We start from the raw sequence: 25,725 nt of genomic DNA, 5'->3' as shown, positions 1-25,725 counted from the left end.
ACCAAAATCCTTTGGACATCCTTTACAAAATAAAATAGAAGCTCACTGTATCTCTGCCTCGGGAACTTGTGATAGGATTTTTTTTTTTTTTTGCGGTACGCGGGCCTCACACTGTTGTGGCCTCTCCCGTTGCGGAGCACAGGCTCCGGATGCGCAGGCTCAGTGGCCATGGCTCACGGGCCCAGCCGCTCCGCAGCATGTGGGATCCTCCCGGACCGGGGCACGAACCCATGTCCCCTACATCGGCAGGCAGACTCTCAACCACTGCACCACCAGGAAAGCCCTGTGATAGGGTTATTGAATCAGTGAAGCAATCTGATGAATGGTTTTTGGACCCATCTACCACTATAACCTAGGATTAGGAGGCCCAAATGGACCTGCCTTCTGGAGAATTCCATTGCTTGGTGAGTCACACCAGAGAGAAGGACCAGAGTCAGCCTCCCATAAATTTAGCCAAGTATTCAATGATGGTAATAGGTAGTATCTGTTAAGCAACATGTATGTGCCTGGGGCTTTACACACCTTCTCTGATATAATCTACACATCACTTTTATGAGGCAGCTGCATTACCAGACCTTACAGGTACAGAACTTGAAGATGAGCAGTGTTGGCTGTAATTGTGATTGAAAAGTATGTGAGCTCAGATTCTGCTCTCACCCACTGGCCTACTGTGCCTCTCCTGCTTACTTGTCAGTTAAGACTTTTTCCCTAGATTTTGTAGTTTAAAAGTTTTTAATTCTCTAACCACAATGAACAAAATAGTCTTGATAAATTGTATCTTCTAAGCCTTTGTGTATTAGTCTCTTTTCTCAAATTAATTAGATATTTCCTGCCCACCTAACATCTGCAGGATTCAGTCCTGGGAGACATCTGTGGGCTGGAATAGCCATCAACAGCTTCTTGAAAGAGCTGGAGGAGAAAGGGCTCAGTTATCCCCAGGAGTGGGTAGTGGAAGGCATCATGGACAAGGAAATGGTGTTTGTGAAGATGTGGAGGCAGTCAGTAAATCAATTTAGTTAAGGTTAGGGGAGTCAAGAAAAGACATGCTGCGGAATAAGGCTGAAGGGGGGCTTCCCTGGAGGCGCAGTGGTTGAGAATCCGCCTGCCAGTGCAGGGGACACGGGTTCGAGCCCTAGTCTGGGAAGATCCCACATGCCGCAGAGCAACTGAGCCTGTGCACGACGACTACTGAGCCCGCGCACCTAGAGCTGGTGCTCCGCAACAAGAGAAGCCATCTCAATGAGAAGCCCGCGCACCGTGACGAAGAGTAGCCCCCGCTTGCCACAACTAGAGAAAGCCCGCGCACAGCAACGAAGACCCAATGCAGCCAAAAATAAATAAATAAATTTATTTTAAAAAAAAGAAAGAAAGAAGATTGAAGGGCATAAACTTGGTCAGACTGTGGAGCTTCCTAAATGCCAGGCTATACATTTGCTTTATATATGCTTCAGGAGAAAGGATGCATTGATACTTGGAGAGCCACTGGAGGAAGACATAGAATGAGAAACCAGAGACAGGGAAATCTGTTTGGATCTAAAGTCTGGGGTGGGAAGGACTGAACTAGGGAGATCTTCTTGGAAAGAGAAAGAGAATGTTACAAGAGGTTAAAAAAGCTTGATATCTGACTGTACAGCTGCCAGTGGAGCCGGCAAGACCAAAGTCCCTGAGATTTCTGAGCCTGACTGAGATTGTGGACAGGATCGAATTCAAAAGAAAGCTGGTTTTCAGAGGGGAAGGCATGCTGATAGTTTTCGGTTTTTGGAGTGTTGGATTTGGGGTAACCATGTGATATCCCAGTGGAGAAATCCAGCTTGTGGTTGCAGATGCCCATTTGGAAATTTGATGATCAAAGTTGGACAAGTCTGAGCGTTCTCGTTAAAGTAACGGTTGCAGCTGGTGAGTGGGAAAGTCCCTGTGGGAGGGAAGAGAGAGGAACCAAGGGCAGAGCAGAAATTTAGAGGGTACGGTTCGGGGTGGAAAGAGCAGCACATCTGAGAGAAGCTGAGTCAGAGAGCTGGGAGAGAACCAGAATAGTCAAGTGGAGGGAAAGCCAAGGAAACCAGAGGCAGGGGAGGAGGAGACAGCCACATCAGCACAGCAGAGAGGTCTACAGCGGTAGCTCAGCCGCGGCACTCCTGAACATCTGGGGCCGGGTCGTTCTTTGTTACGGGGCCGTCCTGTGCATTGTTGGGTATCTCGCTGCATCCCTGGCCTCTAGAAAATGTCCCCAGACATTGCTAAATGTCCCCGAGGGGCAAAATCACCCCCAGTTGAGAACCACTGGTCTAGAAGCCCATGAGGTTTGGCAGTGAAGAATATTATTTGAGTGGAAGGCAGACAACAGGTTTGGAGGGGAAGAAAGGGAAGCTGCCAACACCTTGTTTTAGCCCAGCAAGACCCATTCCAAACTCTGACCTCCAGAAGTGTAAGACCAAAGATTTGTGTTGTTCCAAGCCAGTAAATTTGTGGCAATTTGTAAGAGCAGTGGGAAACTAATGCGCACTGTATATCAATAAAAAAGACAAGTGACAATTTAAAAGTGGATAATTGGCAGAATTAAGACATAGTTTTAGAGAGAAATTTGGCAGAATCCATCAAAATTAAAGATTCTTTCCTTGCATGTACCTAGATACAACTCACATCCTTTGCAGTGAGAACATCTTCTGTCTTCCTCAAAAATAGTTTTTCAGTACATAAAAAGAAACAGAGCCCAAGCACAATACAGGAAAACCTACAGCAAATGCAAAGGGGAAGGTGACTCACAGTGTCGTGTGTGTGTGTGTGTGTGTGTGTGTGTGTGTGTGTGAGAGAGAGAGAGAGAGAGAGAGACAGGCACGCAGCTGTGGGGTTTGAGGACAGGGTGACAGCAGCACGAGCTCGAGTTGATCGTTTTCCCTCCTCGTCACCCCAGCTGCTCCATCTCCATCCTCTCTCACGTCCACTGTCAACGTTCTGTTTATTGCATCTGTCTGTGAGAGCATCTGCTCCTCCACCCCCGTCCTCCAGGATGCGTGGCTAAAAGCTCGGTCTGTTAGGCATCTCTGCGCTCTGGGCAGCCACTGCCAACATCAGGTACCAACCGTGAAAGAAGTGCTGTATCAAAGGACGCATTTCCCGAAGCAGCAGTCATCCTCAGGGATTCAGACATCTTGCAACAGAATCTTAGAAGTAAACTCCGTCAGCCGCTCCAGTGCTCAGGCTGGGGTTGGAGGTAATGGCTCCTGCTGCTGCTGCTATGACATGTTAAGCTTTCAGATGCCGTTGCAGGGTCGGCCCAGAGATCACCTTCCTTGCTCCCTTCTCCTTTCTTGCGTGGCTGTTTTCCCAACACGTTATCGTGGATTTTATCTTCACGGTTGGAGTGTGTAGGTGGAGGGACTGAGTTAGTTAGAGGCGAGTGTGGACATCTCTAGTCATTGTAGACTGTTGTCTAGAAAGGGAATTTTGGCCTCATCGGCTGAAATCCCTCATTCTAGAGACGAGAAGCTAAGGCCTGGGAGGAAGAGGAGTGCCTTTGGGTGTCTTTGTGGGCGATACCCTCTTTCCTGATTTGGGGTCCAGGGAGCTGTTCTCAGCATTGGCCTTCCTTTCTTCACCGTGTCCCTTATGTGGCATTCCTGTGCTTTACTGAGCTTTCTTTCAGGAATTCTCTGTTATACATTATTAGTTTGAATTTACTCTTAAAACTTTAAACTGTGGGACAAAATTCCCATAGTGTGGGCTGAGGTCAGATCTCTAGTTACAGCCATGCTCTGCAGGTCATGGCAGAGAACTGACCACAGCCGAGCTCCTGGTCATTAAGGGGCCCATAAACTGCCCAGCTGAATAACTGACCGTTGGTCAGCTTAGCAGGGGCTCAGGAAAAAAACATCCCACCCTGTGGAGGCTTTGTAATGTGTCAGTTTTACACATTTTGCAGAGTCCCTTTTCTGGGCTGGACCAGGGCTGAACCACATTTTGCAGAGTCCCTTTTCTCGTACGTTTCCGGTTAGTTTTCTTGTATGTTTCTGGTTAGGATGGGCCCCAAAGGAGATTCTTGTGGGGATTAGAGGGCAGATGCGAAGGGCACTGTCGATAACCCACACATTGTCACCTTGGGCTGGCTCACCTTCTTGGCATGAGGTGGCAGCTGGCCCTGCATTGCCGCGTTTTCTCCTGGTCCTGCTGCAACTTCTCTAACCCTGGACCTCGCCAGGTATGTGCGTTTAGCTCTGGTGAGGGCCCGGCTTCTGCAGGACACCCTACCCTCAATGCCAGAGGCAGCACGAAAAGACATGGTTTGAGCCTGTATATGTGGCTTCATCTCGTTGCCTGTGGTTCTGGCTTGTCCTCCACTGTGTATGCATCCTCTGGCTTCTGTCCACCCTGCAGACCTCAAGCTGCGGCTCTAGGGCAAAGACAGCAACTGGCTTTACTGGCTCTCACAGCTACTTTCCTGATGTCAAATTCTTGTAAATTACATACATTGTATATTTCACACACGCAGAATGGTTCTGCTTCTCTGGTTGAACCGTGACTAATACACACCTCCATCCCCCAGAAGCCACTGTTTTATTCACCATTACTTTCTTAAAGGCTTGGGCAGAGTTTCTGATGGACAGTACAACACGGGACATCCAGAATCACCCTCTGAAGTTCTCCAACTTACAAATGTTCGATACCCCAGAGAATGCAAAGTCAGTTCAGACCCCAGCGCTCTTAGGTGATGAAGCACATCCAGTACCCAGAATGAAAGTGCAGCACTGGGGGGAGAAGCAGCTCAGGCCAGCAGGGGATAGAAGTCATGGAGAACTGAGCTTGAGGGGTGGTAGTGGCCACAGCAAGAAGCCAGGACAGGCAGTAGATGTGGCTCCTGGATGGAGAAGACGAGAAGCTGGAACTCCTTTGGCATTTCAGGAGTAAACAAGCTTGTCATAAACAGCCCTGTGGTGCCACCGTGCCTCTGCCAGACACTGGCAGATGCCCATCCACACACACAGCAGGCGGGTCAGAGCCTGCAAATATATACCCCACGTGCTGGCCGCCCTGCACACCAGTGATCCAAAGTGTATTCAGAGTGTAAAGAAGTATCAAAGATGCTATTTCAAGGAATAAAAATTTATCACCTAGACAGCCTACAAGAGACTTTTAGTCTCATTATTCAGGATAGAGTTTAAGGTTCCAGATGCTTAGAATTCTCTTAGAAGCCAAATACAAAGGAGAGTTGCAGGAAACCGTCTGAGGAGATGTTCTCATGATCTTCATTGATCTTTACCTTGGAATAAGCCCTCAGATCTTGGGATGTTGAGGAAAACGTGACTAGTGAGGGAAGAGTGAGAATAAGCCTTCCGGAAAGTGCCTCTCGCCTATAATGTTCTGCCGACAAGTTGAGGGAGTTACCGGGAAGGCGATAATCTAGAAAGCTGGAAAAATTATTCATAGGAAGACGGCTTCCACCTCACCCTCACTGATTGGTTTTGCCATTAAACCTGTGTCTCGGCCCAGGCAGTCACTTTATGTTACTAACAGGCGAGAGAAATAAAAGCAGGCTGTTTTTCTAGAGTCGTAATATCACTTTATTGTCAACTTCCCACTTCCTCTGCATTGTATGTCTTTGTGACACATCACTGATAGTGATGTTCATGATTGTGGCTCTTGGGCATCAAAGAAAGGTCCCCTGTCCTCAGTGTGGTCCATTTAAGAAGGTAGGGAGGTCTGTGAATACCCTTATTTTTTTTTTTTTGAAGTTGTAGCTTAATTGCTTTAAGAGCTTCCTTAGCTCTGATTTGCATACTCCTTGTCTGTTCCCATAGAATGCTGAGCAGAGATCGTTTTCACCTCACTGACGCCTGTTTCTCCTTGACTTCGATCCCCACGACAGCAGTCCCAGCCCTTGGCTCAGGAGAGTGGTTGATGCCCCAGTGAATGAATCTTTAATGAATCTTTCTGTTATCCACAGAGTCAGGCTTTAAGGGTCTAAATAGCTGAGGTTTTACTCTCCATTCTAAAAATGAGATAGAATTTGGGTGAGCCTAATTGAAACAAATGGTCCCAGTGAGTTTACGCTGATTAATGGATGGATGAGAGCTCTCGGCCTGATTTGCTGCAGGAGAGAGTTTCTAAAGATGCCTCGGAGCTGTTTCATCTCTGCTCCTGGGCATCCTGCTCGCATCTTGGTGCCTCCGGTCACGTCCAAGCCTCTTCCTCCCACTGCATCGTGTGATTTTCAGCCGTATCTACAACTCTTTGTCCACATAAAACATGAATCTAAAGGCACTGTTTCTTTCTGGATACAAGTACCAATCTAGTGCCCTTGGAGCTGTTTTCTTTTGATTGAAAGTAGAAATTAGCACTCCCTGGCCAAAACCAAAGGCAGAAAAGGGAATGTGAAGCTTAAGATACTACTCTGTAAGATTATATTGACAGAGGTTTTTTTAAATTAAAGTATAGTTTATTTATAATATTAATTTCAGGTATACAATATAGTGATTCAGTATTTTTATAGATTATACTCCATTTATAGTTTTTATAAAATATTGACTCTATTCCCTGTGTTATACAATATATCCTTGTGACCTGTGTATTTTGTACACAGTAGGTGGTACCTCTTAATCCCCCACTTCTGTCTTGCCCCCCACTTCCCTCTCCGCACTGTAACCACTAGTTTGTTCTCTGTATCTGTGAGTCTCTTTCTGTTTTGTTATATTTATAGTTGTTTATCTTTTAGCTTCCATGTATAAGTGGTAACATACAGTATTTTTCTGTCTGACTTCATAAGCATAATACCCTCCATGTCCATCCATGTTGTTACAGATGGCAATTTTTCATGACTGAGTAATATTCTTGTGTGTGTGTGTGTGTGTGTGTGTGTGTGTGTGTGTGTGTTATATGAGGGGTCCCCAACCCCCGGGCCGTGGACTGGTACCAGTCTGTGGCCTGTTAGGAACCCGGCCGCACAGCAGGAGGTGAGTGGCGGGCAAGCGAGCGAAGCTTCATCTGTATTTACAGTTGCCGCTCCGCACTGCTCGCATTACCGCCTGAGCTCTGCCTCCTGTCAGCATTATAGTGAGTTGTGTAATTATTTCATTAGATATTACAATGTAATAATAATAGAAATAAAGCACACAATAAATGTAACGCACTTGAATCATCCTGAAATCAACCCCCCCACACCCCACCCCTGGTCCATGGAAAAATTGTCTTCCACGAAACTGGTCCCTGGTGCCAAAAAGGTTGGGGACCGCTAATATATACCACATCTTCTTTATCCATTCATCTGTGATGGGCACTTAGGTTGCTTCCATATCTTGACTATTGTAAATAATGCTACTGTGAACATGGGAGTGCATGTATCTTTTCAAATTAGTGTTTTTGTTTTCTTAGAATATATACCCCAGAGTGGGATTGCTGGATCACATGGTAGTTCTATTTCTAGTTATTTGAGGAACCTCCATATTGTTTCCATAGTGCCTGCATCAGTTTACATTCCCACTAACTCTGCACCAGGGTTCCCTTTTCTCCACATCCTCGCCTACATTTGTTTGTGGTCTTTTTAATGATAGCCATTGACAGGTGTGAGGTGGTAGCTCATTGTGGTTTTGATTTGCATTTCCTTCACATAGTTTTTTTTCTTAAGTGCTACTTTTATATACAACAAAATGAGATCTCCTGTCTAGGGCTACATCAGGGTCGTGAAAAGGAAAGGGGTTTTGGGGTGGGGGTCTTTCTAAGGAATGATAATTATTTTAATAGCTGCCCTCAGGGGAAAACGCAGGTCAGGGTGAAGCTATCTCTAATTAGCAGTTGGATAAATCTTTTTTTTTTAACATCTTTATGGGAGTATAATTGTGTTAGTTGCTGCTGTATAACAACGTGAATCAGCTATAAGTATACATATATCCCCATATCCCCTCCCTCTTGTGTCTCCCTCCCACCCTCCCTATCCCACCCCTCTAGGTGGTCACAAAGTACCAAGCTAATCTCCCTGTGCTATACAGCTGCTTCCCACTAGCTATCTGTTTTACATTTGGTAGTGTATATATGTCCATGCCACTATCTCACTTCATCTCAGCTTTTCCTTCCCCCTCTCCGTGTCAAGTCCATTCCCTATGTCTGCATCTTTATTCCTGTTCTGCCCTTAAGTTCTTCAGAACCATATATATATATATATATATATATATTTTTTTTTTAGCTTCCATATATATGTATTAGCATACAGTATTTGTTTTTCTCTTTCTGACTTACTTCACTCTGTATGACAGTCTCTAGGTCCATCCACCTCACTACAAATAACTCAGTTTCGTTCCCTTTTACGGCTGAGTAATATTCCATTGTATATATGTGCCACATCTTCTTTATCCATTCACCTGTTGATGGACACTTAGGTTGCTTCCATGTCCTGGCTATTGTAAATAGAGCTGCAGTGAACATTGTGGTACATGACTCTTTTTGAATTATGGCTTTCTCGGGGTATATGCCCAGTAGTGGGATTGCTGGGTCGTATGGTAGTTCTATTTTTAGTTTTTTAAGGAACCTCCATACTGTTCTCCATAGTGGCTGTATCAATTTACATTCTCACCAATCAGTTGGACAAATCTTGAGAATTATAGCACAGCAGGATTTACATTCCATTTCCCAAAATGCAGGACTCTGCTAGAAGCTGAATGGACATGATTGCGGCTCTCGGGCGTTGACCGTCACTCTCGCAGCTGTGGGAGTTTGACCCGCGCTAAAACGCCTCACTGAGTCAATCCTCTCCCTGTCCTTGTCCCCGCAGCGCCAATCTGTCCAAGGCCGCCTGGGGAGCGTTAGAGAAGAACGGTGCCCAGTTGATGATCCGCTCCTATGAGCTCGGCGTCCTTTTCCTTCCATCAGCATTTGTAAGTGCACACTTGATAGATGATTGGTCATGAGTGAAGCGAATGGGGTTTGTGTTCTCTTCTTGAGTCTCGATGACCTGCCCGAGGTCAGGAGGTCGCAAGCCTGTGCACTGACCCGGAGCCTGTGCTCCTAGCCGCAGGCTCGAGCCGATGAATTTATTCACCGATCACTGTTCTGGGTGTGGGGGGATCGCTGCTCTCGAGGTGTGTTCCAGATTAGTGATCAAAGGCATTGCTTTGGGTAAAGTTAATAACAACCTTTAAATGAAGATTGTGAACCAGCATGTGAAAATTTACTGTAAGGTAGTAAGTGACAAGTCACCAAAGGGATGAGTCAGCCAAGTGCGTGGCTTGTACTAGGTGACTGGAGACCGCTTTCAGAAGCTGGTCGGCCTGGGGGCAACGAAGGATGCTGAGGATTCTCGGTCGGCGGAGAGGAGCGGGAAGGGCAGCCTCGTGGGAGGAATGGCCTGAGCACAAGCCGGGAGGGAGGCAGGGAAGCTCACAGCATCTGCTAGAGACAGAGTCCCGGGGGTCACAGAGGACATGTTACCAGGCTCACTGGAAAGCCCCCCAGAAGGGCACCGGAACAGCCAGCTTGCATCCTGACTTTGGAACAGCACTCAGTTTCTGCAGCTGAACACCCAGCAGAGTAGCTAGTTTTTGTGTAGGGACTGGGTTTTACAAGCCGTATGTTTCTCTCAACACTAGAATTCCTCTTGGCTCAGAGAGCTGTTCCCTCTTTAAGAGGCACACAGGGTCCCCAGTACCCCCTCTCACCCCCAACTCCACTCTGGGCACACACTCATTGGTGGATGCAGTTGGAACTGCCCACACCATGTGATGTGTAATGCTTTTTTTTTTTCTTTTTTTTGCCACTTGCTCTAGTTGAGCTAAACACACACATGATGCAGCCCCATGGCAAACCACTTGGACTGGACCAGAAGACTTAGCCAGGGGAGTGCTGTGTGCTTGTCCCGAGACTTATATCCAGGCCCTGTGCTGTGTGGGTATCGTCTCAAGGCGAGCTGAGATTGCCCTCCTGCCCAGCCTGACAGGCCTCCCCACTGTTCCTTTTCTCACGCATGCTCTGGGGAAGAGCTCCCCTCTCCCTTTCTCCTCCCCTCACCACTCTTTATCCATCCTTTTCTCTGTCTCAGAGGGTTTCACTACTGAACTGTCCCACAGGCCTCTCCTGACAGCAGATTCTAGCACTTTTTGTTTCTTTCCCATAGAGTCAAACAGCAGATCCTGATGCTGCTTTCAGCTAAAGATCACCACCTCCGCAGCCCCATCGGTAGATGGTTTCCATAGACAAGGAGGTGACTTCCCTAAGGTTCCACTGCTGAGTGGATCTAGCTCTCAAGCCTCCGTCTCTAACTGATCCTCCTGTGATCTCTCAGCTGTATCACAGGGAGGTAGGAGATTCTCAGCACCAGGGTAATAATACACAGTCATGTGGTGTGATTACAGTGGCTGTAGCTTCGAACTCAGGCTAGAATTAGCTCCCAGTAATCACCTAGGTAAAGGAGTAAATTCCGCGTCGCTCTTGTTTGGCTTTTCATGTCAGCATTTGCAAAATTCTAGTCATTTCTACCTGTTCTGACCTTATCCCTCATCATAAAAATGATGCTAGGAAAGTATACTGCACTTCCAGGACCACTCAACCCTTCTAAGCTACTAATTTTTACCTCTAATATTGTTTCTGTTTGTACATTAGAGAAAGAATGGGCATAATCATTTAGAATCCCCAAATTGACTCTAGACTAGACCATTATTCCTATACTTTTGGAATAAGAGCGAGTCCCACTAGAGTGCATTCTAGGTAAAGTAGAGATTTAGTTATTTATAAAGACCATCAGGCAAGAATATTAAAAAATGGACTCCCCCACCCCCACCCCGTCCTGTGCCAGCAGATTCAAGAGCGAGGCCCCCAGCAGGGGGACCCGTGTAGTTGACATACTGAGACAGTGGCTTCTCCAGCAGGCGGTTCCAGCATTAACGAGGACCCACACACTGCTGCTGTCCTGCTATCAGACTTTTTCCCATCTGGGCGGATCGTCGTGTCCTTTAGCAAATCGTAAGTGACTTGAGCAAAGCGCTGAGATGAGACGTGTGGACAGTACACAGGTATTTGACCTCGCCTCCTAAGGAGCTAAGGGTCGAGTTGAGCAAGAAGGTCATAGAAGTGAAGCAGACGCCTTGTTTGAGAGACGTCCCAGGTGTGAGCTTGGGTGCTCAGACATGTGAGGAGGGCACCTGGCCTGAGCATGCAGAACCCAGAGGGCTCAAAGTGGGTGTCCAAGTTCTTTTAGGTGCATTTTATAGACACGAACTTGAGCTGACATAGGCCCATAGAAGGGGGAGTGTCATGGAATCAAAGGAAGGGGGGAACAGCCGAGACGTGGGGGGGACGGGCCGGCCAGCTCTAGGGCCCAGGCAGCAGGCGGGCTCTCTGGGCTGCTGCCCCTGCTGTGACTCCACCACATGGCTTCTCAGCCCTGTGACCAGGGGTTCTGCATTTACAGTCACTGCGCAAGCTTGGGTCTGCCCCGCACGCCTCTCTCCTTCCCAACCCCGTCCCCCAGTTGGGGCCTGTTTCCAGAAAAGGGGGTTTGTTGTGAGCTAGGAAGCCACTCAAGAGGTAGGAACTTACTGCCAGAGGGTTTCACCTGTAAGTGGGTTGATGTGTGTTTTATCTGCAGAAAGCAGTTAAAGGGGATCTTGCAACATAGGAGACTTTGTCCTTAAGCCACTCTAACTCATCTGCTTCATTTACTGTTACGTGGAGCTTCTGGGAAAGTAGTAGACCTTTGTTTGCCCTCACAGAATTAACATTTATGGTTTTCACTTTGACGGCAACCTAAAGGTCTATGACAGGAGGTAATTAGTCATCTTGCTGAGGCTATAGGAGCACAGAATGAGACTTAGCTTGTGAAGGAGTGGCTGTCCGTCCTCAGAGTGCACGCCAGGCTCGTCACCGGACATCTGGCTGCCTGAGATGACCTCTTGTGCAGTCAGCTCCATAAGCACCTCCTGTGTCCTCTTTGGCTCCTCCTGGGAACACAGGGAGGAAGAGATGGACTCTTTGTTCTCAGGAAGCTTGTGGATAAGTAAAGGAAGCAGACCCAAGTTATCACAGTAGGTGATGAGAGCTATGGGGTGTCCAGAATATAAGGACTGAGAAGAGGGAGTGAGCAGTCTGCCTGCGGGGCTTGGGGAAGGCTTCATTTAGATGACGTTTGACCTGGGTCTTGAAAAATGAATGTGGGTTCAACCCACCATCAGGGGAGATGAGGCTCCCGGCCAGAGGGAACAGTGCACGTTATATTTGAGAAATAGCAACCAGCTCCACGTGCCTGGAAGGGGCCGGGGGTGGCCTGGGCTATGCGGTTGGAGTCCTGTTCTGAAGGAAGGTGGCAAGCAGGACGTGCTGGAGTGGACTTTGTCCCACGCGAATAGTGGAAAGCCATCAGTTTTGGTTTTTTTTTTTATGTTGGGGGTAGGAGTTTATTAATTTATTTATTTTTGCTGTGTTGGGTCTTCGTTTCTGTGCGAGGGCTTTCTCTAGTTGTGGCAAGCGGGGGCCACTCTTCATCGCAGTGCGCGGGCCTCTCACCGTCGCGGCCTCTCTTGTTGCGGAGCACAGGCTCCAGACGCGCAGGCTCAGTAGTTGTGGCTCACGGGCCCAGTTGCTCCATGGCATGTGGGATCCTCCCAGACCAGGGCTCGAACCCGTGTCTCCTGCATTAGCAGGCAGATTCTCAACCATTGCGCCACCAGGGAAGCCCAAGCCATCAGTTTTTTAAGCAGGGTTAGTGGTCTCATCAGGCCAGTTTTCAGAGAATTTGAATCTGTAAAACTTATCTCCCCTTAGGATTATAGTGTAATTTATATTATGCAAGGTACTTGAGGGGAAGGGCCTTGCAGATGCCGTCAAAATCATATCTTAATCACCTACACCACACTGTTATAAAATTCTGATTCTGGATGAATCGCTCTTTGCCTTCACCCACTGTCCCACCTCAGGGTGTAGGAAGTCATCCCCCACTCCTCGTTCTCCCCCCACATGTTTAATCACCTAGGCTTGTCATCCCCACTCCTAATGCTCCCTTAAATCTGTCACTTCTGGCCATCCCTGCTGCCACCGCGGCCAGACCTGCCTCCCGGCCCACTTCCTAGGCCACCTCCAAGTTGCTCAGCCCACTGCTGCCAGAACGTCTCCAGACCATGAATCTGGTCATGTCTCCCACCTGCTTCAAAACCTATGACCCTTAGCATGGCCTGCTTTCCCCTTTGTGGCCTGACTCCTGACTACTCGGGTCTGACCTCTTCCCTCTCGATCCTGGCCTTTCGTGTTCCAGCCACACAGAGCGACTGCCTCTCATTCTGGACCAGGCCCCTTAGCCTTCTCTGGAGAAACAGAACCAATAGGATATATAGATCCACATAGAAAGAGACTTACTGTGAGGAATCGGCCCACACGATTTTGGAGCGCAAGGAGTCCCAAGCTCTGCCGTCTGTGAGCTGGAGACCAGGAGGGCTGGTGGTGTGGGCCAGCCCGAGTCTGAAGGCCTGAGGACCAGGACCCCATGCTTTCCGTCCCAGTCTGAGTTTAGGAGAAGACAGATGTCCCAGCCAAGCAGCCCTTCCTCGGCCTTTTTGTTCCACTCAGTCCCCCTACTGGCTGGATGGTGCATCGTTGGTGGGGATCATCTTTACTCAGTCCACTGATTCAAATATTAACCCCATGCAGAAACACCCTCAGAGATGCCCAGAGTGATGTTTACTGGTTACCTGGGTATCCCATGGCCCAGTCACGTTGACATGTAGAATGAGCCACCATACCACCCTTCTCAGCAGCCTTAATCCATAGCAGGAACGACCCCCTGAGGCCCCTAACCCCACCAGCCTCTCACATCTGCTCCAGGGGTCCCTCCTTTGTGCCCCACAGCCCTCAAGAACCGGGGCTTTTCCTATGTCCCCTGTGTTGTCATCGATGACTCATGTGTCTCCTTGACTGGGCTGGGAGCTGCTCTCACGGAGGGCCGGCACACGGGAGGCTCTTAGTGAAGTCTGTCGGTGTTGCTCCCTTGAGGTTCCCGGAGTACCCTCTCGCCTTTCTGTGAGGAGAACACGTGTGCAAAACAGTGGCTGCAGAGGCAACGTGGATTTAGTCCGAGGGGCGTCGGGTGCAGTAGGTGCTTAAGTGTGCTCATGAATCTCGTCGTGAGCAACTTGCAGCGTGGGATAGCTCACCTGTAGCTGTTCTGTGCAAACTAAAACGTACACACAGGCTCACGTTCGCTCTCACTCACAGAAGTCTATTGCCTTAACTACGAATGCCAATCCCTATATATTCATTTAATGTCTTAAAAATTTCAGTATTGGCCATAATCTTAAAAGAGTTACTGACAGTAAGGCAGTTTGTTGTGAAATGAAGCCCAGTGTGATTCCTTTCTTTTCTCCCTTCAGTACTATCAAGATAACGTCTTTTCATACCTTTAGTTACACATTTGCCAAAGAGTTACTTAGCACCCAGTTTTGTAGTCGTTCTTCTGACTGGACAGCATCCAAAATCCAGTTTCTTGAGATCAGCCCACCTTTGTGGCCCTTAGGCAGAACTGCATGTCCGAAAGGCCCACGTTTCTGAGTTAGCAGCAGCCAGAATTGCCACTTCTGTCCTTCACCAGTGGGCCATCCTGATCTCTGTGCTCCTGAACGCTGACTTGAGGCCAGCGTTGCAAACGGTCAGGTTTTGTGCCCAGAACGGCACAGTCTCAAACGCTGCAGAGGTGGTCGGCCAGAAGAAACCCGGCAGCTCCCCTTTCCTGCAGCCGTCATACAGGCCTGTCACTCAGGAACCAATGGCCGTGTGAAGGGACACGCTGTGTGGCCTACAAACTGCAGTGGGCGGAGAGCCAGCACTTCCCATTCATAATTAAGATGCCATTTGAAACTTCTGGGATTGATCTGGAAGCTGATAAGTCCCTGGTAACCGAGTATTGATTTTTTCCCATTTTTTTCTGCTGCTTTTAAATGAATGAATCAATAAACACATCATTACGAAATTAACCTGACTTGCCATAGAGCATGGAGTCAGTAGCTTTCCCTGTGATTAGGAACACTTGCAAGGGCTTTGGGGCTTAATGTCAAGGTACATTTGACTGTGTACCCAGCACTTGGCTGTTGTTGCTACATAGTAGGTGCTTAATAAATGTTTAATTGAAGACTTGATTCTTTTAATGTCTAACATCAATTTATCAGTTTTATTATGCTTTTTGAGTTGTCCCTTTAAGTGTATTTAACTTTTAGATTAGACTAATGCATTTAGGTTCAGAAAAATCTCAATATAGGAAAGATCATCTAATGATTTCAAAGACCAGCAGCTGTATTCCAAACCCTCAGGCATCTGTATTTCAGGGAGATAGAAATTTTCTCTCTTTGAACTCGGTGCATTTTGGTGTTTACTGAGTACGTACTTTGTCAGGCGCCGACTAGGCTGCCCAGCACTTTGTGTCTAGAACGCCTCCTACCTCTGGGAATAATGCACAGACCATCTCAGAATCATGGATCGATGTCCTGAACTCCTTCCTCCAGAGGAAGGTACCCTGAGCATCCCTGCCCTTGTCCCAGGGCTGAGAGCCAGCTCAGGCCCTGCTCAGCCCCAGGTTCATTTGCTCCCCAGATGGCGGGCTCTCTTTCCTACAGTCGGAGTCAAAAATGCTGCCACTAAATCCCCAAGAACTTTCAGTCTTCAAGGCTTTACTTTCTCTTTTCTCCATTCTGGTTAAACTATTTTATTGTCCCTCTGTTGCCAAAGATGGCTCTGGCTGGAAGAACTAATACAAGTGACAAGAGCTGCCACATTAACCCCCCCTCGTGCTCCCTGCACCACCTCTGACAGCCTGCCTTGGGTCCAGCACATGGGTTCAGGGCTCTCAGCGTTTCCCAGGGCTCACAGCTGGGCAACACTGTTTCAGGTGGTGTTTCTTTGTAACTTCTCATGTTCTCTGACTCAGCGAATAGAGCCACGTCCTGGCATTCCACTGCTGCCACTCGCCCATCCCCATCCGATCCCATCTGCCCAGGCACGAATTCTTTTTTTTTTTTTTGTTTTGGCCACTCCATGCAGCATACAACATCTTAGTTCCCCAAGCAGAGATCGAAGCCATGCTCCCTGCAGTGGAAGCGTGGAGTCTTCCTTCAAAACCCTCTGCAGCCTGTCTCTGCATTTCTTCTCTGGTGTCCCAGGCTCTCCTCCTGGGCATTGCTTCACTCGCTGTCCCCCTGAAATGCCAGCTCTTTGCTTTTCCAGCTCCGCCTTTGGTCATGCCGGTCTCCCTCTGATGCTCTTCCCTACCAGCTCTCTGTCTATCGAAATTACATCAATTTTTCAAGGCCCAGCAAAAATATTTTCTACAGACCCTTTTCTTAACCTGCCACTGGCAGGAGGCCATTTCTTCCCTTTCTGCCTAGAGTTTGTGCCCGGCGTCTGTCACGTGTTGCCTTTCACGGAGTTACTAACCACCATCTTGGTTGGTGCTGTCACCCCTACCTTCCTGTAGGTCTTCACTGGCACAAAGCACTTTTGTGCATCTTGTTGCATTTGCTTCTATGCAGACGCCTATAAAGTAAGCAGGGAAGGTACTTTAATCCCATTTTTGCAGCTCAATATTGCTTGACCAGCTATGCACCAAGACTTGTGCTAGGTGTTGAAGTAAGAAATGTTAATATGGTAACATCCAGAAAGTTATTATTCCAATTTTACAAATGAGGAAATTGAGGCCTAGTGAATAAGTGGCCAAGTGTCCCACTGACCATCTTTTTTAGTTCCTAGCACACGCAAGCTCTTTGCCACCTCTGGGCCATTGCAGATGCTGTTCCCTCCTCCTGGAACTTTTTTTTTTTTTAATTTGACTGCACCAGGTCTTCATTGCAGCATGCAGGATCTTCGTTGCAGCATGTGGACTTCTTAGTTGCAGCATGCAAACTCTTACTTGAGGCATGCGGGATCTAGTTCCCAGACCAGGGATCAAACCCGGGCCCCCTGCATTGGGAGTGTGGAGTCTTACCCGCTGGACCACCAGGGAAGTCCCTGGAACGTTATTTCCACTCTCAACTGACCAAACACTATTAACTTTTCAGAGTTTAATTAAAATGTCACTTTTTTAGGGAGGCTTCCGCTGAGCACCCCCTTGCCCCCATATCTAAAACAGGCCTACTATTCTGTCTTCTAGGACTCCTCTGTTTTTCTCTAGCGCTTATAAAAAATTGTAGTTATTTATTTTACTTCTATAAATGCATTTGTTTAATGTCTCACTACTAGACTGTACATGCCACGAGAACAGGGATTGTGATAATTGTTCGGACTCCTGTGCACTCAGTGCCCAGCACCCATACCTGACACAAAAGAGGGACTCAAGAAATAATGTGTGGGATGAATGAATGCAAATGTGAGCTATTCACACAGCCCGTAAATACCAGCACAGAGACTCAACTCAGGTTGCCCAAAGCCCAGGTCCACACAGCCCTGACACTTACCTCATCTTCCGAAGAACTGTAGTTGTAGCTCTTTATGTGGGTTCGTAGACGTTAGCACTGTTTGATATGTGGGTATTTAGGATGAGAAGGGTGGATCTGTGCGTGAATGGGTGGCCAGAGGAATGAGGCAAAAACAGAATGCCAGGATCATCCGGGAAGGGGGCCAGGAGATGATCGATGCGTGGAGGCCTGGGGAGGGCAAAGCCGATATAGTAGGCACCCCCACTACCGGGCAGGCCCTGTGTGAGGAGGCAGTGCAGTGTGTACGTCGGCCTGGGTGTGGCACCTATAGTTGCACCCTGATTCAGATCCAGAGTTAATAGTAGGCTATTCTCGAGTTCCTGGGATAAACCTTCCATTTTGACGGGTCTTGAAGAGTTCTCACTTTTATATTCCTATCCCATCGTATTGGACACTTTCATGATACATGAAAGCAACTTTCATTCTTCACCAGAGTGAGCAGTACATTTCTATAGATAGCAATATCGAAAGTATTCAGAGGTATTTTTACACAGTGTCTTCTACACACTCCTTGCTGCTGTACACAGAGGTTAGTAGAAATCGGCTGTAACATCCAAAATTGTTTTTCTCTTATGTCTTTTTATCTTTTATTAGACTTTTGCAAACTTTGCTATAATTTATTTTCTGACATTTGGACCTCTTATTTTTTAGGAAAGAATATTTGGGGGAGTGTTGTAAATATATTTGACCCACTGAATATCAAAAATAGCACTGAAATAACAAAAATAGCTCTGAATTTTGTTGTATCATAAAAATATAATTGCTTCTTGCTATCTTTTTCCAGAAAATGAGATGCAATTATAGATTCTCTGTGTCTGCAGGGCCTGGACAGTTTCAGAGTGAAACAGAAATTCTTCTCAGGGAGCCAGGAGCCAACAGCCTCCTTTCCTGTGCCGTATGACCTGCCTCCAGAACTGTATGGAAGTAAAGGTGAGACACTGGTGAAAGAAAACCTTGGGTGTGTGTACCAGAGCAGAAACAGACAGAGCCCAGGGAAAGCCATTGGGTTGGGCTCTCCCTGGGAGCCCAGCTCGTGGGTGGCCCTGGAAGCGCAGGTTTTTGCAGAGTCTCCCTTGCTGCCCTGTGTGTGGCCACCGGAGCCGCAGTTCTCAAACTGGTTGGTCTCAGAACCCCTCTACATTTTATTACTCAGGACCACAAAGGGCTTTTGTTTACGTGGGCTTTTATAGCTATTGATATGTATCATATCAGCAATTAAAACCAATAAATTTTTAAATATTTATTAACTTATTTAAAGATACTAATAAACCCATTTGTATATTTAAAGATATATAAAATGACTATTCCCCAAAACAAGTTAGTTTGGAAGATGGCATCGTTTACCTTTTTTGCAGACCCCTTTATCATCTGGGTTAACAGCCGGATTCTCACGGCTGCTCTGTTGTGTTATCACACAGGTTGTGTAGCGTCTGTACACTCACGTGAAAGTGACAAGTAATGGCTTAATGCTATGTTGACAGTAATTTTGACTTTACAGGTATTTCCCCCTCCCCAACCCCCTTAAAAAGTAGGTCCCCAGGCCACACACTCTGAGAACTGCTGTGCTAGGTGAGGACTTCAAGGGCAGCGACCAGGTATTTTTCACAAGAGAAAGCCAGTGGGGTATTGGTCCAGGTCGCCAGCGCTTTTGGGAGGAAGGCTGGCTGGGATGCGGACACCACCTCATCCCAGCTCTGACCCAGCCCCGCCGGCCGCAGGGCTGCTCTGCTCAGCCCCAGAAAATCTGTCTTTGGGGTGAGTTCACACTTCACCAAGCTCACCCCGGAGGAGATGCGTAATCGGGACAAGCTTATTAATTTAAAATGGCAGATTCTTATATCACTGTGGCTGGCGTATTTTCCCCTGGGCGGTAGAGGCCTACACAGGTAGCCAGATTGTAATCTGTGGTTTTTGAGAGAAGGCTGAATGTGAACAGGGGATTTGGTTTTTGATTTGGTAAGTTTTGATGGTGCCACCCCATTAATATTCCAAACTCTCGGATTCCCTAACGGAGTCAGCCTTGCCCCAGTGGGTCCCTTCCTTCCCTGAGCGATGCTGGTTGGGTTCTAGCTACCCCCCCCGCCCTCACTCGCCCTTTTGGCTTTTGTGGTGAACCAAACCTGCCCTTCTGATGGACCCATTTCTCAGATTGTATTGGCACACCTGGCAGAGTGCATCCTGCCTCGCCCAGGTGACTTCATCTCTCTCTGATCAGTCGTGTGGATGCTGTTTCGGAAGGTATTCTTGTTCCCTTCCTTCCAAGCCGTGTGCGGTTTTCTGAGTCCTCTAAGTGTGTTGTAAGTTCACACACGTTCACTTTTCACTAGCAAGAGGTTTTACCAGAATTTCAAGAAATCCGTGACCACTCCTCCCCACCCTCCAACCCACAGATGCTTTAGATCCAGGCCGTGTTTATGTGCCAGACAACTTATGAAGTGACCTTGGGCAGTGGCTTGTATTCTCTAGGCCTTAGTGTCTCTGTTTGCAAAATGAGAACATGAGAGTGCATAGCTCACTGTTGAAGAGTGACCGAGATATGGTCTAGAAAGCGTCTAACCCAGCGTCCAGCTCAGAGTTAGCAGCTGATTTCTGTTAGCCATTGTTTCTGTTATTTAAAATGTCCAGTTCAGTTATAACAGTGGATTGATGGCCATCCCTCCCCCTCCTCCTGAAGAGCTGACATTCAGAAGAGCCTGAGGCTTGTGCAGGACAGTCCCTAACCCAGGACATGACCCAGTGAGTGACCTTCCCCCCTTCTGGCTTTGCGCTGCACCTCTGTCTTCTCTCCCTTTCTCTGCTCTTCATGTCCCTCACCCCTACCCCCAACCTGAGTGCTCCTGAATAAACAGGTTGGAGGTGGGAAGAACTAACTGTGACAGCCTTATTTAGGCTTAGCCTCCTGCAGTCTGGCCTCAGGCATTGTACCTCCCACCCGCAGCCAGGAACCTTGGCTGGAATTTCACCCCCTCCCTTTAATACTAATCTCCAGAGGACTGTAAAAGCAAGAATGGAAGAGGTAGAGGAGCCTTAAAAATATCCTGAGGTTCCCTCAGTTCCACTAGAAAAAGCATTCCCAAGAACTTAAACGTTTACAACTAGGTAGTGACTTAGACCATGTAATGAAAATGGTAATCCTTTTATTTGACCAGCAAGCAGAAGTTTTCCATTGTTTAAGTGAGTTTTCTATTTTTTACGCATTTCCTTTGAAAGACATATGCGAGAGAGACTGGAACATTTTAGTTTTTTTTATCAGTACTATTTTACCTTCCACACTGCTTTACTAGCATGTAGAATAATGCCAGGGATTCAGATATCACCATTTCCTGTAAAGCCAACATTCGGGGGAGTCATGTGCACCTTAAAAAAGGCATCTTGGGCTTCCCTGGTGGTGCAGTGGTTAAGAATCCGCCTGCCAATGAAGGGGACACAGGTTCAATCCCTGGTCCGGGAAGATCCCACATGCCGCGGAGCAACTAAGCCCGTGCGCCACAACTACTGAGCCTGTGCTCTAGAGCCCGCAAGCCATAACTACTGAAGCCTGCATGCCTAGAGCCCGTGCTCTGCAACAAGAGAAGCAACTGCAGTGAGAAGGCCACGCTCCGCGACAAAGAGTATCCCCCACTCACTACAACTAGAGAAAGCCCGGGCACAGCAACAAAGACCCAACACAGCCAAAAATAAATAAATGTTAAAAAAAAAAAAAAAAAGGGGCATCTTACCAGTGCTTGGAAAAGTTGAGTGGTTAAGAACATTTCAAAAACACTGTATTTGGGACTTGCCTATTGGTGCAGTGGTTAAGAATCCGCCTGCCAGTGCAGAGGACACGGGTTCGAGCCCTGGTCCGGGAAGATCCCACATGCTGCGGAGCAGCTAAGCCCGTGTGCCACAACTACTGAGCCTGCGCTCCAGAGCCTGTGAGCCACAACTCCTGAAGCCAGGGCGCCTAGAGCCCGTGCTCTGCAACAAGAGAAGCCACCAAAATGAGAAGCCCGTGCACCGCAAGGAAGAGTAGCCCCCACTCAGCGCAACTAGAGAAAGCCCGCACACAGCAACGAAGACCCAACGCAGCTGAAAATAAATAAATTAAAAAAAAAAAAGCACTGCATTTGAATAAGTGATTTTCAAGCCACTTCAACATATATAAGATCTTTTTCAGTATTTTTTAAGTCGGGAGACTATAAGAAAAGCTTAGCAGAGAAATATACTAATGTGAACAAATCACGGTTGGATACAAGAGACCACCAGACATCCTGACACCAAGAAACTGATCAAATTAAACAAAAACAAAGACTCAGCTGCAGGGGTACCTGCTTCATGCTTGCTGCTTATCCTCTCTCCCCACAGGTATATCATTGAGAACCTGCTGTGCACAGATACCAGCGAGGTGGTTGGAATAGATCAGTGAACAAGACACACAAATCCTTGCCCTCCTTGAGTTTATATTACTCCTCCCATGAAAAGTTACACGTACTCAAACCCATTTTACAACAGGAACTGTGTTTTTAAAAGAAAACTTTTACAAAGCAAAATCACTAACATTGTAAATCACACACTGTAGCGTGCAGTCCCTGACCACAGGGACACACAGAGGGAACCATGCCCCCCAGGTTGTCCTTCGTCCTCCCCCACCGTGGCCCTAACACAGGCCTCACCCGGACTCTCACCCGGACCGTGCTGCTCTTTATTTCCCTGGTTCTGCACTCCTCCCCCTGGATGCCATCTTCCACGCCACTGCCAGGCTCCTCTGATCGTTCCCTCTCCTGTTTTAAATCCTTTCATCCTATTCCAGAAAAAAAAAAAAAAAGGCGATTTTCATCCCCTTTAGCCTCAGATCCCAAACAGATTCTGTGAAAATCACCATTAGAATTTGACAAAGGTGCACATTGCCAGGCCCCAGCCCAGACCTACTGAAACGAGCTCTCCAGGGGTGGGTCCCAGAAAAACATGCCAGCAATTCCCACATCAGCCCAGTCAGGGAGCTGCTGCACAGACACAGTGGGGTTCAGCGTCCCAGCAGCAGGGCGTGCCTGCTTGTCTGCTGCCCCCTGGACCGTTAACTTGAGAGGCCTTCGTGTTTGGCTCGCGGAGTCCAGGCATCTAACCAGCACTACCCAGTATTTCACACACACATGTGACTGTATCATGCGAGGCAAGTTGTTCTCTCACGGGACAGTTTAGGAGGATTGCCTAAAACAGGCCTTCATCTGGGCCAGTGAGTGGTAATGGCTGATTTCCAGTAGTAATGGGTAAAAAGACACAACAGAATCATAACCCCCGTCTTTTCGCCTTCCTCTTGGCCCTTTCTGTGGCCTTCCCCCACGGTAGTGGAAGGCCTTGCAGCTGGCATGGAGAGGCTCTGCCTGGGAGGTGCAGACATTTGCTCATTTATAAAGCAGAGCCTCGGGGATTTGCCAGGAGCGTGGTTTCCAGGTCCTCGCTTGGTCATCGTTGGCTAAATTTGAGGGAAAGGAATAGTCATCCCTTGGTATCTGCCAGGGATTGGTCATGGTCCCACCTTGGATCCCAGAATCCACAGATACTCAAGCCCCATAGTGAGCCATCCGTATCTGCAGTTCCACATCCCCAGATTCAACCAACCACTGATCGTGTAGTGTGTATTTACTGAAAAAAATCGCATATAAGTGGACCCTCACTGTTCAAGCCCAAGTTGTTCAAGGGTCCACTGTAAATGCAGTGGTGGTCTTTAAGTTACAGCCTCACTGGCAAATGTCTGTATCACAGATCTGCACTGGTGAAGAATCTCTCTAATGGCTATTCATATAGCAAGGAATGGGGGGTCTTCTGCCTGGGGGATGAAGCAGAGCAGACATTGCCCAACAGAGCAGTTAGCAGGGAAAGAGGCAAATAAGGGGAAGTCCAGCCACAGAAGATGGCGTTTCCAATGGAAGAGAGTGGGTGCTTTCTTAAGGCCAGTGAGTAGCCGCGGAGTCAAGTTGCCAGCCCTGCTAGTCCCTTACCTCTTAAGAAACTTAATTACCAGAAAGTGTGGTTTCATGCTTTCAAACCATCTCAAGGCCAAAGGGGAGAGAACAGGTTCTGATAACTTGTTGCCATCTGTGGCATTCTTTTCCTGCACTTCCTGCTGGGAGCTTCCATTTGCATACTTGCCCTGTGATTATTCAAAACAAACAGGGAGGCTGGGTGGAAGGAGCAACAGATACCATTGTTTGCCCGGTCGGCCTCCAAGGTACCGTCTGCCTCTGTTCAAGAAAAGGAGAAACCCTCCCCCGGGGCTGCGGGCGGTGCCAGCGAGCAGCTGCTGCAGTGGGATGGTCCATCTCAGCTGACCTGCCAAGTGGCCAGCTTACTATAAGCACGCAGCCCTTCCATCTCTCTGTATTTCTCAGAACAATAGTATGGGGGGTTATTTTTAATCCTTGCAGTGTATTTATACCCTACCCATATATTTTTTTAATTAAATAATTTATTTTTGGCTGCATTGGGTCTCCGTTGCTGCCCGTGGGCTTTCTCTAGTTGTTGAGAGCAGGGGCTACTCTTCATAGTGGTGCTTGGGCCTCTCATTGCGGTGGCTTCTCAGAGCAGGGGCTCTAGGTGCTCGGGCTTCAGTAGTTGTGGTGCACTGGCTCAGTAGTTGTGGCTCACGGGCTCTAGAGCGCAGGCTCAGTAGTTGTGGCACACGGGCTTAGTTGCTCCGCAGCATGTGGGATCTTCCCGGACCAGGGCTTGAACCCATGTCCCCTGCATTGACAGGTGGATTGTTAACCACTGCGCCACCAGGGAAGTCCCTACCCCCTACCCATATTATGATGGTTCTTTTTGAAATGGTTTGACTCTGGCAGCCATGTGTGGTAAAAGAGATTTGTTCCAATTTTTTCAATTTGTGAAACATCAGTTAAAAGGAAGAAAAGTTCACACATATTGAGCACCTACAACATGCCAGGAACTTTCACAGATGTTCTCTCATTCATGCTTCACAATAATCCTGGGAGGTTGCTAATGTCATTACTTCCCATTTCAGAGATAGGGAACCTGAGGCCAAAATCCACATGCCTTCCTCAGGCTGCAGAGAAGGATGGAGGCAGGATTTGAGCCTAGGTCACCTTTCCATTGTACCATTCCAAGGCTTGTTGCTTTTCTCAACGTGGGTCTACGGTCATTGTACAGAGACCTTTCTGCCTTATCAATCACTAGCCTTAAGTTACAGAACAAAACCATTTCAGGGATGTGATGCTGGGCCTCTTGGTTCTGTGCGACCGTGACCAGCTGCTGAGAGCAGAAAAATGGCCTTTGACTGTACCCATTGTCACTGTTGGTTTCTCCAGGTTCTTAAAAGAAGAAAATGAGCTGCCCTCATTTGTTACATTCTCTCTGTGTGCAACACTGCGTCTTGTGCACTACACGGGTTTATTTCGTTTAATCCTCCTGACAGCTCCACAACTTAGATACACATAAGGAAACTGAGGCTCAGAGAGGTGAAGTGACTTGTCAACGTAAGTGGCAAGCCAGCATTCACCCCGGGCTTCAGCCTGCTCCCATGTTCACTCACCCGTGTCTTAACATGAACCTTTACTACAAGCTCTTACCTGTAAGGGCTCTGGTCGGGGCTTGATTCAGAAAAGGCTCTTCATGATTTGTAGACACCGGCCCATGAGTAGTTTTATCCTGTCAGGTGGGTGAATTTTCTGTAACCCTATTTAAATCAGTATTATACTTATGTAATTTTTTTTCCCCCAGATCGGCCTTGGATTTGGAACATTCCTTATGTCAAAGCACCAGATACACACGGGAACATGTGGGTTCCCTCCTGAGAGCAGTAAAGTACTGTGAAGTTGACGTGTAAGGCATTGAACCCCAAACATTGGATGTTCTTGTTTGCACTGGGTGTTCACTTTTCTTAATGTTTTACCTGCCCCCCTACAAAACTCTTTGCAAAAGTCGAGATTTCAAACACAGATGTTGGTTATCCTTTTAATGACCATTGTTAACATTCTCACTTTAAAAAATTATATATTTTCTTAATTCCCTTTTCTATGCTTTGGAATGAAAGCTATTAAACTTCACCACGTTAAAAGAATATATAGGTGTAAAATGATCTTCCTAATGATGAGGACTTTTCACGGCGGTGTCGGCGCTTGTGAATTGAAGGTTGACTCGTGTCAGTTGTGCTCTGTCAGGAGAGGTGCTCTGGATTCAGCTGGAACTTCTCAGAGCAGGAACGTGACCTCTCACCCAGCCCTTTCTCAGCTTTCTTAGTGTGTCTCGGGGTTGCTGGAGGGAGTCTGGGGTGTGTCGGCTGGTGCGGCTACCCCGACGCCATGGG

The 25,725-nt window shown here is 47.7% G+C and overlaps 1 protein-coding gene across 7 annotated transcripts in view; it reads left to right on the top strand.

Moving 5' to 3' along the window:
* TDP1 (tyrosyl-DNA phosphodiesterase 1) overlaps positions 1-25,479 on the top strand; it is a 74,598-nt gene extending 49,119 nt beyond the window's left edge. For 6 of the 7 annotated variants that reach the window (XM_067728034.1, XM_067728024.1, XM_067727993.1 and 3 more), the window contains 3 exons: positions 8,756-8,858; positions 18,245-18,353; positions 25,140-25,479. In XM_067728034.1, the coding sequence (XP_067584135.1) occupies positions 8,756-8,858; positions 18,245-18,353; positions 25,140-25,213 (286 nt within the window). In that variant the 3' untranslated portion in view covers positions 25,214-25,479. The remainder of the gene's footprint in view (positions 1-8,755; positions 8,859-18,244; positions 18,354-25,139) is intronic. The other variant, XR_010941129.1, reaches the window with a different exon arrangement.
* Positions 25,480-25,725: the final 246 nt, after the last annotated feature.

Source organism: Pseudorca crassidens, chromosome 1 (assembly GCF_039906515.1).
Source record: "Pseudorca crassidens isolate mPseCra1 chromosome 1, mPseCra1.hap1, whole genome shotgun sequence".
NCBI lineage: Eukaryota > Metazoa > Chordata > Mammalia > Artiodactyla > Delphinidae > Pseudorca > Pseudorca crassidens.
The sequence above is the reverse complement of the archived record's forward strand: the minus strand, read 5'-3'. Positions and strand labels throughout refer to the sequence as shown.